This window comes from the organism of the source record quoted next, unplaced genomic scaffold (genome assembly GCF_019419815.1).
Source record: "Pyrus x bretschneideri cultivar Hongxiangsu unplaced genomic scaffold, Pyrus_bretschneideri_v1 Contig26, whole genome shotgun sequence".
Classification (NCBI taxonomy): Eukaryota; Viridiplantae; Streptophyta; class Magnoliopsida; order Rosales; family Rosaceae; genus Pyrus; species Pyrus x bretschneideri.
In genome coordinates this window covers 5,195,240-5,212,865 of record NW_025999568.1, presented here as the reverse complement: position 1 = coordinate 5,212,865, position 17,626 = coordinate 5,195,240, and the positions used below count along the sequence as shown (strand labels likewise).

Genomic DNA, 17,626 nt, shown 5'->3' with positions numbered 1-17,626 from the left:
CTAGGCTTCGTCGGGGGCGCGCCTGAGGCGTTCAATGGGCGTCCGTTTTTTCTTTTTTTGAGTTGCCCATAACTGAAATTTTCTAATCAAGGGGCCGTCTGTCTGAAGAAGATGAAGAAGTTGCAGTCTTCCACAGAGAAGATCAAGTCGTGAGCACCTTTTCTTTTCCTTTTTAATGTTTTTTTTTCTTTTTAAGTATAAAATGACCCTACTTTGCTGTCATTTATTATCCCACGATCTTCCTTTATGTTCACTTTTTGTTTTTTATATTTTTTTTTCCTCATATTCAAAATAGCTAAGCATCTTTTTTTTTTTTTTTTTTTTTTTTTTAAGATAAAAAGCATATTTTCCTAAATATTCAGCCAGGAAAAAAAGATAAACATTTGTTTACTTTTAATTTTTTTTTAACGTTATATTATTTAAAAGATAAGTTATCTTATCCTTATTTTTTTTTTAAGACTACATATCTTATTCAAATATTACTCAAAACTCTCATAATTCATATAAATATGTACTTAAGACTAAATGTCTGATTTCCACTCTATTTGTTTGATTGTTGATTAATTTGATTGCTTGGTTAGACTTGTTTGTGATGAAGGTTCAATTTGTATGTGACATGTGCGCTTTTGAATAACAATGAATATTTATTTTTCAAAGTATTATATTTTTATATATTATATATATAATTGTGTATAATATATATTAATAAAATTTAGGTCTCGTGAGGCTTCGCCCACACCTCAAGGTTTTCGCCTAAGTGGGACTATCCATGAGACGCCTCATCCACACCTCCGCCTTTCAAAACATTGGTAGCCGAGTACTATTATCTTTTAAAATTAAACTCTATTGAATTTCCACAGTACAATTTTTTTCCTAGTTCTCAAAAAATTAGATGACAGAAGTCCCCAGATACTGTTACACAACAGTTCACGTTTGACAAATTTTTTAAAACACCGGAAAACGCATACATACTCCGACACTCAGAACCGTTCAATCCAACCCTTGGACCGGATCCAATTGGCGTATTTCGGTGTATTGTATCCAGACCAAGTTACCACCACTAGCTTTTGAGAATCTCTTCTACGATCAATATCCTCCCAAAGCATCCATATCAGGGACACGGCTAGGAGGTTTCTTCTGATCTGGATTGTCCACCACGGCAGCCTCCGTTGTCGTCAATAGCAACGAGACGCTGCAATAGAGAACACATACTGGTTTGAGATACAAGAACACCACATGATTAAAGCTTTTTATTTATCACAAAACCGACTACTGATTTCACCTGGCAGCGTCTACCAAGGCAGTTCTGATGACTTTTAGAGGATCTATGATTCCAGCCTTCACCATGTCAACATATTCGCCTATTCACAAGCACAGTGGTTAAGTGACGGGGATAGCAGCAGAGAACGTTTAGAACAGCCAAACATACGGAAAAAATGCGTACACTGAAACTTTGACAAGCTACCACCAAAAAAAATAAAGAAAAATAAAAACGAAGGCGAGTATTGGAAGTCGGAAGTTGTTTTCTGATGAGTACTATCATGGATGTATAACATATTTAAAATTTTATCCACCTCTAATTGGGAGGAAAGTGTTTAAGAGCACCTCAACTTAGCCAACAAAAGCTTGAATCCTCCATATTACTCAATTGAACCAAATAAGAACGTTATCAATACTTTGTAGGCCAATACAGCTCAATCACAGTGAATAAATGTCATAAAGTTAGCAAAAACATTAGTTTAGAAATAAATGAAAACAAAAAGGACGAATAAAACAAACCTTTGGCAGCATCGTAACCCATTTTAAGATCATCTTGTTCCAATAATTTACCAAGAACAAGTGCACCATCAAAACCAGCATTCGAAACTATAGTGAACGTAGGTGCCTGTTTAAAGTAACGATGATACACGAGGTCAGTAAAACAACCTAAAATAAGCCCCAAAAAAATTAATGCCAAGAGATACAGTCGATCAGTAAACCTTAAGAGCATTCTGGATTATTTGTACTCCTCTTCTTTGGTCTTCATTTTGCATGTGAAGGTTCTCCAAGGATTTTATAGCATACAAGAGAGCAACACCGCCCCCTAAATATAACAATCATATGGTTTTATTCTGCTGGGATATATGAGAATATATTTAACCAACCAACTGCAAAAATCAACCAACCTGGCACTATTCCCTCTTCCACGGCTGCTCTTGTAGCATTCAAAGCATCGGTTACCCTATCCTTCCTCTCCCCAACCTCTGCCTCACTGACCCCTCCAACCTGTTAAGAAAAAGATATACTAGCGTGTGAGAGCATAAAACACACAAGTGCAATTCATAAAGGTGAATAACTTACCTTGAAGACGGCAACTCCACCAGATAGCTTTGACAGCCGCTCCTGTGCTTTCTCCTTGTCAAACATGGCATCACTCTTGTCCATGGCTGTTCTCAACTGTAAAAAAAATATATACGGTGTTTAGAATGCTCAAAAACCTTTGATGGAGCTTCACTAATTTATGGGTTGACGTTATCAATAACAGAGTTAAGCAGCTCCCCAAAATAGCACAACTTAACACATTCTATATTTTTATTGACGATTTCAGAATGTATAATACGAGAAACATGGGCTTTTTGCAAAGAAAAAGCTTGAATAACAAATCTGGAAAATCTTCATATGATTAACTTATCAAAAGATGTTTGACCAACAACCTTACAAAGCAGAATCTACGTGATTCAGATATACCTCCTCACATCTTTCTTCAATCAGCTTCTTATCCCCTCCTCCATGTAGAATGATTGTGTCGTCAAGAGAGACAGTCACCTGTTAAAAATTTGGTCATGATGTAAAAGACATACAAATGAAGCATGACACGAGGTGAGGTGAAATGCAAACCTTTTTTGCATAGCCAAGCATTTCATATTTGACTTTGTCAAGAGTCAAACCACGATCTTCACTGACAACCTGCATAATGAGCACATAAATACACTATTACAACCTACAAGTCAATGTTTATATAATTTAACGTTTTGAAAACTTTATTACCTCTCCCCCAGTAAAAACGGCGAGATCATCTAAACTAGCTCTCCTGTTTTCCCCAAAACCGGGAGCTTTGATGGCACAAACCTGCATATTCCACTAGTTACAATTGTGCATGTTGACATGAAAAGGTACACAATTTGTGTTAAAACATCGTGCTGATAAGGAAAAATCAAATAGTTATGTCCAACTGAAACAGTACAAAAGAAATGTCTATGTACATCTGGATACATCTAATTACCTAACCAATTGATAATTGAAATTGAAAATAAGAACACGTATACTTCATGTATTATCCAAAACATGATGAACTTTGCACGGGAAGCCTAAAGCATACCTTAACTCCAGCATGATGTTTGTTGAGTATAAGCATTGCAAGTGGATCACCTTCGACATCCTCAGCCACAATAAGAAGTGGTCTATTTTTCTGTTTAAAATTGGATACAAGGAGGAATAAGAGATAACTATCTTTATCTACAAATTTCAAATGATTATTCGCTTACCGTTGCGGATAAAAGGTAAACAATCGGAAAATGGCAGCTTACATTTACAGCCAGCTCTAGTATTTTCACAAGTGAATTCAGGTCTGAAATTTTCTTCTCACAAATGAGGATCAGTGCATTTTCCAGTTCCTGCAGCATAATAAACCTCCAACTCAATAAAGATGGCAACCCATAAATAAAGTGACTATGTGACCAGGACCATACATTAATTACAGGAATAATAGGATAAAGGTTGAGATGTTTGCAGCTTCTCTGGTGCTCAGGGGAATAAAAAGATAATTTACTTTCGAAAGAATAAACAGACATGTGATGATGTTGTATTATGATTAGGAGCTAACCATTACATGAAGTAGAGTTACAAAGATTTAAACTTACACATTTCTGAGTCTTTGGGTCGGTGATAAAATAAGGAGAAATATAACCTCTGCCTAGCTTCATCCCTTCCACCACTTCCAATTCATTATCCAAAGTGTTCCCATCCTACGAAAATATGCAAATTAGAGGAACAGCCATAACAAACACTTAACACATTTGTCAAACAAAATAATTATATTATTATAAATAAAATAAAAATAAAAAAATGCTCACAGCAACAGTAATGACTCCTTCCTTCCCAACTTTTTCCATTGCTTTTGCTATCAGTTCTCCAATCTCTTGTTCACCATTTGCAGAAATAGTTGCAACCTAATTCATAACATATTCAAACACAAATGTCCAATGAAAAGATTCAGTGCAACTTATTTATCATATCAAAATCTAGTCAGATCAATGAACAACATGCATGAAAACAAACACTGAAAACTATCCACCTATGTATTATTCAATAGAAAAACAATTAAGATCCTCAGCATGCCTCAAAATTTCACTCTGCCCTCATAATGCTATGGACTGTTGGAAAGAAAATGTGGGCAAGAAGTATAAAGAACACAGCTTTCACAAACTTATAGGAAGGAGACTCAATCAATTACGAAAACAAGGAGGTTTTTGAAGTATATCCCATTTATTCCCTGCCCTCAACTCAGAATAGTAAGGTCTATAAAGTATGACTTAGCAATTCAACATTTTTATCCAAGAACCCACATCACCTGTGTAATCTCATCCGGTGTGCTTATCATCAATGCTCTGCTTTTCAGATCAGTAACAACAGCATCAACTGCCGCATTGATACCAATGCGCAAATCCATTGCATTTACCCCAGCAGCTATTGACTTGCAACCTTCTATGAGAATTGCCTGGGTCAGGACAGTTGCACAAGTCGTACCTGCAATCAGATGGTTAACACCATGCCATGAAGTTGAGGGATTTTCAAAAGGAAGCAACATTTGCTCTTCAAAGTCAATAATTTAGAACATGTATCGAGGCTTTCAATTGAGAAAAAACTACCATCTCCTGCAGCAGTATTAGTAGCTTTAGCAACCTGTTTCACAAGATCTGCACCCACATTCTTGTACTTCCCCTCGAAACTAATGCTTTTTGCAACGGTAACCCCATCCTTGGTGACCTTGGGATCCTTATGAGTGTTCTCAATAATCACATAGCGACCCTAAATCAATCAGCCAGCAAGATATAGAAGATAAAACCTTAGTGAGTGTACCATTTTGTTCACTTTTATTGAAACAAATCAAAGGCACATGTAGGACTAAAGGGATTCCAAATCAACGTTTAGCCACTTCGAGATTTTCGTTCCCACCTTTGCTCCTTGTACTTGCAACTTATATACTAGCAAAGAAATTTCTTATACATTGAGGTCTGCTGGTAGACATTATAGTAATGAAGTATGACAACATAACCACACAAAAAATTTAAGAATCATAATCCAATACCTTTGGTCCCATTGTAACTTTGACAGCCTCGGCAACCTCAGAGACACCTTGCAACAAAGCTGCACGAGCCCCAACCCCGAAACTGATATCTTTTGCCACATAATTCCTATTGCTTATAACCCTACTGCTCACCTTTCCAATTCATAACATCATCCAACAAAAACAAAGAGTTTATGAACATCAATTAACAAAGCCTTCCAGAACAATACAGTAAATAAAGAAAACCTCAAAATTTTGAATTCTTTCATTTTGATTCGCCCCACTCAATTAATGACCAAATGATCCGTTTGGTTGCTAACAAAATGCAGGAAAAGAAGAAATCAAACTGAAGTTATAAACTTTGTGGACAAATCTCATAACCAAGAAACCAAAAGTACAGCATGAACACTAAAAATGCAACATTTTTTCTCAGCAAACTTTCCCAGCAACCAAACGGTGTTTTAAGAACAAGAAAGAAATGAAAAGCAAACGATACGAAACGGAGAAGGAATGGAAAATTGAAATATTGTGAGAAAATAAAAGAGAAAGGGGTGCAGGTACCAGTTTCCTGGAAGTAGAGGAGGCTAATTTTGAAGCTATTCGATACATGGCCGGAAGGATCTGCACTTCTGCAGAGAAACTGAGTTGTGTCCTTCAGTATCTTCGGGTTTGAAAGTGAGGGGATTTAGTAGGGTTTTAGCCTCTTAGGATGATGAGGCAATATGGGTTTGGGCTGGTCATTGTGCTTTGTAAGCCTTTTTTGAAGGAGTATTGGCCCTTTAGGAAAGAATAAAATTACAAAGAAAACCCTACCAGCCAGCTAAAATTATAAGCCATGCCATTTAGTTTACAATCTAGATGTATTATTCTTCGTTTGTATGTGAGTGGTCTTAAATTCGATTATCATCAGAAACGAATCTAAACCACATTATTATGGCTAACCAATTGTAACGCTTAGCTCACTCCTCCACCCTCTCAATGTAGATAATATCATTTGTTAAAAAAAAAAAAAAATTTGTAAGTCTCATTACTAAGCTAATCTCTTTCTTTTTTTTTTCTTTTTTTTTTTTTAATATATACAATATTATCTACACTATGGGTGGGGGAATGAGCTAAGCTCGCAATAGGCTGGCCACATAATAATTTGGTTCGAATTTGTCTTTAACGAGAATCGAACTTAAAATCGCTCACTTACAAGTGTAGAACGAAGAGAATTGTCACTAGATCGTAGTATTTAGTGAAGAGGAATAATTTGGTTCAAACATACGGTATTATGTGTCACTGCGCTCACCTTAATAGCGAGATTTGTAACCAAACACCATTAGTGGAGAAGCATGACCCACGTCCGCAAATTCATTCACTACAAAATTAGACCTCCGATAGATATGATGAAACGAGATGTCCTGGAATCTACAAGCAAGCTTGTGGATGTTATACACCAGGGGTACTCAAACATGTACTTAGTGATGGTCCCGTTAACAACATAAGGACCTTGAGCAGTCTCCCTCCATTGAGTAAATGAACCCTTTAAAAGAGCCGCTTGAAGACCATCAACTAGGACTTGTTCTTCTGCAACAAGAATATTTGAAATATTTCATTTGTCCATCCTCCGCGGAGTAATTGCAGGAATACCACTTGAACTAGAACCACACAGGCACAAATTAGCTTGGTGAGAAGTAACAACTGAACCACTAAAATTCAGCTTCATCTTGTGTCCGTCTGGAGGCCTCCAACTAACGAGGACAAGTATTTTGTTGGATAATTTAAAGCCAAATGTGATTTAGCACTACGGTCTAATAATATTCATCTTCATTTGTTAGTGAGAGGTCTTAGGTTCGATTCTCGCGCAAAGGCAAATTTGAACCACATTATTACTAGTCTATTGTGAGGCTTAACCCACTATCCCACTCCTTATAGTAAATAATATCGTTTGTTTAAAAAAAAAAATTAGCTAAATAACTTTGTTCTATCGCCATTTCCTTAATCGTAGGTACAATTTAATTTACTAATGGGGTTTTTTTCAAGCGAGTGTTACCTCATGCAAGAAGAGATTAGGAATGCACTTTGCATTACAAAAATATAAAGAAGAATCTAGAAATTATTACTTAAAGTTAAAAGACTGGCTACAATATTTCATGTATTTAATACAATCATTGTTTGATGATCATATGTAACACACATGAATATATGTGTTTAATACAATTACCATTAGAACTGTGACATCCCACATCGTCCAGGGGAGTGATCCTTATATGTATATTCTCATCCTTACCTAGCACGAGGCCTTTTGGGAGCTCACTGGCTTTGGATTCCGTAGGAACCCCGAAGTTAAGCGAGAAGGGGGCTAGAGCAATCCCATGATGGGTGACCCACTGGGAAGTTGCTCGTGAGTTCCCAAAAACAAAACCGTGAGGGAATGGTAAGCCCAAAGCGGACAATATCGTGCTACGGTGATGGAGCGGGCCCAGGAAGTGAACCGCCCCGGGCCGGGATGTGACAAGAACCGTCGAGATGATTATTGTATCAAATACATGTAAATATTACTAAAAATATGACTTTAGCCCCTAAAACTCAAGTTTTTTTACATAAAACTCGATACGGTCTTTTTACCTAAACAAAACCCAGTGACTAAGCTCTACATAAGCAAATTCATTAATTGGGTTTGACTTCACAAATTTTGTTTTTTTTTCGGATGAATAGAATACCCCTAATTACAATTTTAACTCTAATTGTGTAGATTTTAAGGGAGGGATTAATGATTCTAAAAAATGCGTTAATGTTTAGATTTATTGCATAGTATAAAAATTAGAGATAGATGCTTATGTCAAAAATAAAAATAAAAGAAACATTAATGCTATACTTTTCTTAAGACTCGTAATTGTTTATCACTTACCAAATAAAAATCTGAAATGGCACTACAAAAATATTTTATATAAACTTATAGGTAAATTATTTAAACATATGTATTATCATAAAATTTGCTCAGTTTAGGTAATAATAGATGCAAAATATCTAAAGGAATGCTGTTTCATTCAAAATTAATTCACTTATATTTTAAATTACAATATAGGTAAAATATGTGCACATGTGTATTAGTAATAAAATGTGTCTTTAACAAAATAAAGGAATGTAATTGGATTAAAAGTAATGTATCCACTACTTTTTGTTTATTGAATTTTAATTTACCTATTTTTTTTATCAAAATAATGTATCTACAATATAATTTTTGCAAATATAATATATCTACTACTTTTTGTTTATGAATTTTAATTTACCTGTTGTGTTTTTTTTTTTTACCAAAATAATGTATCTACAATTTACCTATTGTTTGATTCAAAATAATGTATTTACTGCTTTTTGTTTATGCATTTTAATTTACCTATTGTTTCTTTTACCAAAATAACTTATCTATATTATAATTTACATATTGTTTTATAATTGGAACAAATTAATTTACCTACCTGTAACAAGAAGAAATGTAGTTTCATGCATAATATTAAAAAAAATTATGTTACGCCTATGTTTATACAACAATCAAAATGCACCTAACATATACAACAACACATAAAAAATAATTTACCTGCAAGTTAGAGAAATTTTAGACAATTCAAAATATATTATATAATTTGTTTTAATAATTAGAATAAATTAATTTACCACCCAATTAATACGGATATAATTAATGCAAACTGTACCACAAATAATGGTAAATTTGTGGTATGATATGAATACAATTAATGACACACTCCGACCAAAATCAAGGCGTGTTGGCCGTCACGCGAGCCCAGGCAGGGATGCGACAATTAATGCAATATTTTACTTTTTCTGTTACTTTTAATTTGGCATAAATTTAGAGATTTGGAAAATGGAAGAGAAAGTATGAGTGGTATGGGTATAAATACATTATACTAGTAGGTCAATAGTAATTTGATGTGGCTACAAATTTTAAATTTGGGTTTTTATTGGAAGTTTAAAGATAAACGAGTTTTTATCTAGAAATCATGAGTTGTATGGGCCAAAATCTAAAGCACCCTAAATATTATAGTCAAATTCCTGAAAGAAGTAGTGATTAACCAATTTCTTGTATGTCCTTGTAAGCCAAGAACCATCGCATCATATCGACTACAAGGATCATGTGGATCTATATGCAGCATGATGTATAATTTGTGTTCCAACAATCCTTTTGGTCTTCCTGATAAGATAAAGCACAACTTGAATTAATTAGTTGCGGTAGTGCTTCTTTCATCTTCGATAGAACATCATAATCAACGTTACGATTATGATTGGCATCTGTCACCAAACACCATTTTTATTACTTATAAACTCGGTTAACGATTATAGGAAAACGATTGCTATTTTTATTATCTTAATTGGATCGTCTGGTGTATCATCTCGTTATGGGGGAGGCATAAAAGGATGGATTGAGGAAATAAAAACTTAGAAATTGAAAGAACTTGTAATTGGCTTTAGAATTTAACTTTTAGTGTTCACTTCAATTATGGTTTTTTTACACATTTTCACCAACCATCCTTCTCTTTTTTCTTTCTCCCATAAAATTAAGAAACATAATCGAAAAAGTTACCGACCAAGACTGTTTTTTTAATGTAACGAAATGTAATTATAATTATATTAAGAGGGTGAGAGATTTGAGTTAAGCCATACAACATGTCAAAAATAATAAATTACTATTGAACTCGTAAAAAACGAGATTTGAACAAAAAATCTACATCTTATAGGTCGAAAAGAATACTGTTAGATCACAAAATTAATTGTGACTACCGAGCAGAACTCTTAAGCGTACAGTCTAGCAGCCATTGGATGAATTTGGATGAGCTTGAAGGGATTAATTTGTAGACGATGGGAGTTTTAAAACAATATATTGTGCTCAATTGAGTAGTAGGGTATTTGTTCATGCATTTGACGATAAGTCAACTTAAGTTTTTTCAGTTATTGGTTAAGTGATACATGATGAATCATGAGCCATGACACGTTTGTCACACGTATGGAATTCTGTCATTTGGCAGCAGAGAGTCAGTGCTTCCCACGTTTCCAAACACATGCAGGCCAAAATTGAAAAATACTATCGGGGCCCTACCCTCCCTACCTTGAACTCTTCCAAATTCAACTTCAATCACCGACACCGACAAATTTTTTTATTACAATTTTTTTGATTTTTCAATTGCCAAAGTGGTTTTCTCATTACTCACAAAATTGATGAATTGTATTGTACCATACACAAAACACGAAGAAAACGAGTAGAACAAAAATTTGAAACTATATGTTTCGATGCTATATATATATAACTCAACTATTTTCCTCAATATTTTACTCACCGCTTTCGTATACCAAAGAATCGTAAATGTCAAAAATATGTTGTAAAAGTATCATCAATAATGTGCATGTTGTCCAATATTATAGTAGATAAAAGTTTATATCCATGCGTCCTTTCAACTCTCACCACTTGCCTTATTTATAATAAAATAAAAACACCCTCTGCTTTTCTTAATAATAATAAAAATAACAAAATTACTATCAATGGATTATCTAATGCACTAGACACTAAACAAAATACTTTTATACGACACGTCGACACCTTTCAATAAGTCATTAATTTGGATTCTCTCAACTGTAATGTATCTAGTCATTTTCAAATTAATCCCTTTTTCTAAAATTTTACAATTTCTCGTCCAAACACGCTAATTATTTTAGAATAATATTAGGGAAATCAAATTTTTTAAATCAAATTTGAAACCAAATGAAATGATTGTTGATAATTGAATTATTACTTAAGCGTTGATTAACATGCTTATTTCCTATTGGTGGTGACACATCATTTGATTTGCAAATTTACTTTAGAATTTTGATCTCCCTAGCATCACTTGTTATTTTATAGATTTTTTTCACCTTTAATAAGAATATTTGACTTTTGCTAACACAGCTGACAGCACATTTACAGTTCAGAGTATGACTAAAATTATCAGCTAACATATACTTCTCTAAACAAACAGACAATACTAATTAATAAGACCCCAATTTTTTTCTTAAAATAACATTTACATAATAAGAAATTTAACAACTTGCTTTCCTAACACACTATACAATATCAACCACCACCTCCATTTCTTCCAATAACAAAACTCAAGAACAAAAATTATAAAAAATAAATTCGAAATATATATAACAAAATCATGAACAATAAAAACTTTGAAATTAAAATAAAAGAAAATATATCACAAACCTTTTCCTTTTTCTTTTTTTAATTTTTCAATTAAGCACTTTCCCCTCACACAGTCCATTTCCAGATCTTGACTCGAAGATTAACCTTACACTTGGCGTTGGAGGTAGACACAGTGGCAGGAGCTTTAGCAGTAGGAAGAGAAGTAACCCTAATCCCGTCACACTTAACCCTAATCCCCATTTTCGGGGTCTTTAACCCGAAAACCTTCACTCTTACTCTGGTGTCCAACCTCACCCTCAACGGCAACCCGTTTTTGCTCTTCATGTCAGCCTTCAAAGTGCTCACTTCGCTGCTCTCGAGCTCTTTGCCGCTGCTAGAAATTTTAGCCTTCAGCAGCGTCGTGTTCTTCTTCCCATGCACAAAGGCGGGAATGACTCCGTCGGCGACATCTACGTCGTTGGAATAGATGGAGACAGCGATGGGGTTGTAGAAGAAGACGAGTTTCTTGTTAGGGTTTCGAGCAGTGATGTTGAGGTTGAAGCTGGAGGTGAGCTGGTTGTTGGTGGTGATGTTTAGGGTTTGGAGTTTGAGGGCGGTGACGGAGAAGGTGGGGCGGTGAGGGCGGTAGAGGACGTAGAAGACTGCGCCAAAGATGGCCGCAATGACAAGTTGGAGGAGGATGATGAAGATGATCCAGAGGCAGCAGGAGCAGCAGCGGCTTCGGCTGCGGCGGCGGTGGTGTGGTTGGGGGCGGTAGGCTGGGCGCGTGTTGCTGTAGAGTTGGGCCTTTGTGGCGGGGAAGGCTTGGTTTGTGGCGGTGGGGACGGCGTCGGTGGGGGGTTTGGCTGCAGGGTAGACTCTGTCAGCCATTGTGTGTTTATGGGAGAGAAGGATGGGGAAGGTGTTTGATAGTTTTTGATAGAGAATACTCGAAGATAGGGGGACGAAGTGTTTGCTTGGTTCAGAAAGAGAGGGATTTTGAGAGAGAGAGAGAGAGAGAGAGAGAGAGAGAGAGAGATGGGGTGGGGAGGTGATGTAAGGTGGAATAGCGCAATTGAAAAGAGGGGAGGGACAGCAACATATAACCAAAGCCTCATTAGAATCTATAGATCATACCGACACTTCTATCTCGGCGCGTGGGGAAGAAATTAAAAGTAATTTTTTTTTAAAACATTTTTCTTTATATATATCTTGTAAGTAAGAAGTTTTATATTCAATTATATAAATCACCAATTTGATATCATATTATTACGGTGAACTTATCTCAAATCTATCAAAATTATAATGTGTAAAGTATCACCGAATAAAAATTAAAAAAAATAAATTTGTACGTACTTGATTTTCGTTAAAACTGTACTTTTGGATTTTCCAATGACATGATGTGCTTTGCATACGTTTCTAGTGCCCTACATTCTCTTGTACACATTGGTCATTCCAAATTGAATTGTTTCCACAACTTTTCATTAGTTCAAGATCCATTTGATGGGGAACTTAACATGCCCTTTTAAGTTATAGCATCAATTCATGTATACATTATGTGTACGTTAGTATATATATACACCATATTAATATAGAATTGTTTTTTTTTTAAGAGACAACTGGTGGCAAGTCACGGTTATTCACCCATTTCGAAGGCCGGAAAAACTCACAGATGCATTTCAGCCTCCTCTTAGCCACAAATCTAGCTTACCATATTTTTAATATCACATTTGTACCACTTTTCTAATAGAGGTAGGGCCTACAACACATGTAAATTCAATTGAGATTTTAAAAGGATTTTAATGAATTTATAAATCTATAGATTTTGATGGAGTTTAATTGAATTCCCCTCAAATTCTCAAGGGAGAGATGAAACTTGAGAATGCTTAAAATACACTGTGAAATTTCTCAAATTCCCTCGAATTTCCAACTTTTTGAAAACTTTTAAATAAATTTCTAATTATATACACCTGAAATGTTATAAACTCTTTTAAAATCCTAGTTGAATGCACCTAAACTTTGAGAAAAATACTTAAAATCTTGATCGAATACCTCTAGATTTGTAAAGTGAATAATCTCTTAAAATTCCAATTGAAAGTATACCCTCCTTATGGAGAGTAGCCAATTTACTTATAAGCCATAACCCACAGGTCCCTCCTTCCATAAATGTATGATTTATTCTCAATACGCCCCATCACGTGTGGTGAATTTTCAAGCCTAATACGTGGACAACAAAAACGGGATGACGTGAAGCACGTGGGGCTGTTGAGCTTCCCACGCGGGACAACTTTCTCTAATACCATGAAAAGTTGAAATTCCTCCATAAAACTAAGGGAAATGTTATTAACACTCCAAAAATCTCATTCTACACTTCCTTAACAGTGTATTTTTCTTTCTAATTATAAAAAGTTTGGAGTGCTAAATGAGATTTTTGGAGTGCTAATAACAATTCCCTAAAACTAATTGGCAAAATAAACAGTATCCTAACTTATTTATAAACTTATGTAAGATTCCTTCTTATTAATGTAAGATTTATTCTCAAACTAGAATAAAAGGAGTTCACGAATGAGAGATCCTTCAAACCAAAATAAATCACATATGAAATAATTAAAAGCCAATTTAACTAATCTATGTGCCACAACATTAAATTGGTTGGTAAACATGGTGTGCACCGAACGCGCCTGGATGAAGTGAAGAAAACGTATGCACAGATATTTCCACTCTACCTGGTTTGGATTGGACTCTCTCACGCACACAAAAAAGCTGGGTATGCGTGGGGCACGCGTGAAGTTGATGTTCACTGTTCATCATGGAAGTGGAGGACAAATTCTCCATGACGAAGATTTATCGTCTACCTGTTTGTATATAGTAATCATATATTTCTGTATAACCTTGTTGCAACTAGTACAGTCATTACCATCCAACCAACAAAAATAGAAAATATAGCAGTAATCATAAACAGGAAGGTCAGCCTTTTTTTTTTATTTTTTTATTTTTGTGTCACGAAGATAAACTTTCAGTACATTAAAAATTAGTACAAGGCTAAAAAAGAATCAGGTAAATAATTACATAGAAAGTAAAAGGCTGAGAAAAATGAGATAGGCAACCCAAGATACAACGGGAGACTTACACAAACTTAGGTCCGAAGGCTGCAAAAACAAGCAATAAAAACCCTACTCTCCAGCAGCAAAGACCACAATGCTGCCGCCGTCACATTCTTGGAGGAAGCCAAACTCCGAACATAGAAAGTAGACACTAGAACCAAGTTCCCTTCATGAACTCTACAAATATATACAAACAAAGTAACATATGGGTAGGGAGTGGGGCTAGGGGTATGTAAACACCCAACACTTGGCCTCAATGGGGATCCAGCATGCCAGTTGGGGGAGGGGAGGTGAGGGAGGGAAGTAGATTTGATATCCAATTTCTGATCGAAGCCTACGATCCGAGCACATGGTGGGCTGGGGATGAAGTATCACAGCTAGGGAGGGTAGGAATGAAAATTAAAAGACAGAAAGCAGTAAAAGTAGGTGAAAAACATCATATAAAGGGCATGAAGCCTGGGACATATGAGACTCGGGTCAAGGAAAATTGAGATTAAACTCAAGGGAGAACTGAGAATAAAAAAAGAAGGATCCTCATTTTTTTTTTTGCAAAAATTTTGGGAATGAAGCCTGGGACATATGAGACTCGGGTCAAGGAAAATTGAGATTAAACTCAAGGGAGAACTGAGAATAAAAAAAGAAGGATCCTCATTTTTTTTTTTGCAAAAATTTTGGGATTAGTTGTGGCGCCTACATCATATCGAATTTCAACAATCCAGACTGTCTATTTTTCAAGTTGCACCTCATAGATCATTCTTGCAAGTTATTAGCCAAATCGGAAATATTTGAGGCATCTAATTGAGTTCAAAAAAATTGATGAACACTATCAATTTTTTTTTGTCAAATGACATATTTTGTTAGATTAGTCATCGACGAGATTCGAACCCATGCCCTCATGCAAGGGCTCAACTTTTTTCCACCATTGTGGAAAAGGGCCACTTGCTCACATGTGCATATTCCGTATATTTACGTGTAATATTCTGTATTTCTGCATTTAACATCGGTGCATTTATCTGCATTTAATAAAATCATAATCATTTGATTTATTTAATTAATTCTAACTATCTCACATCTCCATAGTCATTAAATTTAAAATTCACCTTCTGTACCGTATCACTTACTCCGTTCCATCCCATTTCACAAACCCTAATGATTCAGTTTTCCCTTTACCATCCCTACGACTCCTATCGCACTTTACAAATTCTTGTTCCAGATTTCCACGGCTGCAACTCTCTCTCCAACGGTCCAACAACTCCAACTCCAACCTCTATTCCCTCTTTCCTCGTCAGTCTCACCTGCACCGGTCTCTTACTGAAATCACCCGCACCGATGTGCAATGTAGAGAATCGAATAAATTTACAATGTATATGTTTTTGCTTTTGAAGTGTTGAGAACATATAAATTTTCCTTCATCAAACCCAACACATACATCAAACTGGCAAGCTAACGTGGTTAAAACTTTACCCTCATAAAATCACTTACAAAAAATTCAATAAAGGGAAAGCATTCATCCATGCATGATTAATCATAATGAATATCTTTGTAATCCTTTGTTAAGATAATGACCAAAGTTACGCCAAGAACAACTATTCTATTTACGATTCAACAAAGTCTAAAAAATCTGTAATGCTTGTTCAAATACAGATATTGATATGCATATTTCAACTCATTAGTCAATAGCCATATATATATATATATATATATATATGAATATACTATCGAGATCAAATTTTTAGATCATCTTTTCCAGATCACATGATATATGATGTGACAATTGATGATTTGACTTATTTTTAATTATTTAAAAAATTAGTCCAACCATCAATCATCATATTATGTGATTACAAAAGATAGAAACTTGAGCTCTCTAGCATCACTTATATATATATATATATATATATATATATATATATATATATATTTATTTATTTACATGAATGCGACATATCAAGTTCGTGACACACAAATTCGAACTACCACCTCAAAAAGTCCTCTAAGGTATGATTTATTGTCTAATGAATATGTGTTGAAAATGTCTGATCTCTTAACAACTCCAAGGAACCCAACAACAATACTTGCAACTTACGTATTGATAATATAACTCATTGACAAAATGTAAGTCAAGCACTACCCAATTAATTAATTAAGTCCTGATCACCTTGCCCAGCTAGAGTAACTTATTTCCTTTTGTTTAACATGTCCTTGGTGTTTGTATTGATTTATCTCCAAATAAGAAACAATAAGAAGATTTATTTCAAGCCTCCACAAAAACAAAAATCCCATTTACTTACACACCACTGTATTTTTTATAATTTTTCCACTTATGATTGGGATTTGGGACAATATTCTAATTTCAATCAAAAGATATATGCCTAGTCTTCGACCGACAGTACGTTCATGACCGAGGGATTGAAGTACTTTTCTCTTCTTATTTGCCTTGCCTTTTCCCTTCAGTGATTGACCAAGACTTTAAGCAAAAGTTTGGGTTTGATTGTGCAACACTATCTCTACCCCAACTTTTTCTATCCATTACTTTTCTTATTGTTAATTAATGAAATTTATTTTTAATTCTGATCTCAAATTAAAGAATTATATATATATATATATATATATGTATATAAGAAAATACCACACATTATGTGTGTGAAAATTTGAAATTTTATGGGAGCAAATGAGGAGAGCAATGTGGGAGAGGAGAGAGAAAAAAACGTGGGATTTGGAGAGAGATGTGGGGTGGGATATTTTGGGATTTAAAGAGATGTGGGGTGACATGTGAGTGAGGGAAGAAAAAAAATCAGTAAAAAAAATTTGTGCAAAAGAAATTATCTTAATATCCATGATTTCTTTAAATATTTTATTAAATTATGGATAAATAACTAAATTGTCTTTTTATCATCTTTTAGTTGATAAAATGGAATTTATTAATAAATAGTATATGTTATAGCACCAATTTCTTTCTAATTATTTAGCATGTTCGTTTAAAAGTGTCAAAAAGGAATCGTTGACTTACATGCACGTAGGGGGGAACATTTGAAGAAG

General features: G+C 34.8%; 2 protein-coding genes across 2 annotated transcripts; both read right to left on the bottom strand.

Moving 5' to 3' along the window:
* Positions 1 to 810: 810 nt before the first annotated feature.
* On the bottom strand, positions 811 to 6,045 carry LOC103933115 (chaperonin CPN60-like 2, mitochondrial). Its single transcript, XM_009342763.3, has 17 exons — positions 5,888 to 6,045; positions 5,348 to 5,479; positions 4,908 to 5,067; positions 4,610 to 4,785; positions 4,113 to 4,208; positions 3,900 to 4,004; positions 3,567 to 3,653; positions 3,359 to 3,448; positions 3,028 to 3,108; positions 2,878 to 2,946; positions 2,728 to 2,805; positions 2,341 to 2,436; positions 2,166 to 2,265; positions 1,980 to 2,083; positions 1,780 to 1,885; positions 1,283 to 1,361; positions 811 to 1,192 (listed from the first exon to the last, which is right to left on the bottom strand). The coding sequence occupies exons 1-17, from the start codon at positions 5,933 to 5,935 to the stop codon at positions 1,087 to 1,089; spliced, it is 1,713 nt and encodes a 570-aa protein (XP_009341038.2). The 5' UTR covers positions 5,936 to 6,045; the 3' UTR covers positions 811 to 1,086.
* Positions 6,046 to 11,341: 5,296 nt separating this feature from the next.
* On the bottom strand, positions 11,342 to 12,447 carry LOC103933135 (NDR1/HIN1-like protein 13). The gene has a single exon (XM_018643956.2). The coding sequence runs from the start codon at positions 12,372 to 12,374 to the stop codon at positions 11,610 to 11,612; it is 765 nt and encodes a 254-aa protein (XP_018499472.2). The 5' UTR covers positions 12,375 to 12,447; the 3' UTR covers positions 11,342 to 11,609.
* Positions 12,448 to 17,626: the final 5,179 nt, after the last annotated feature.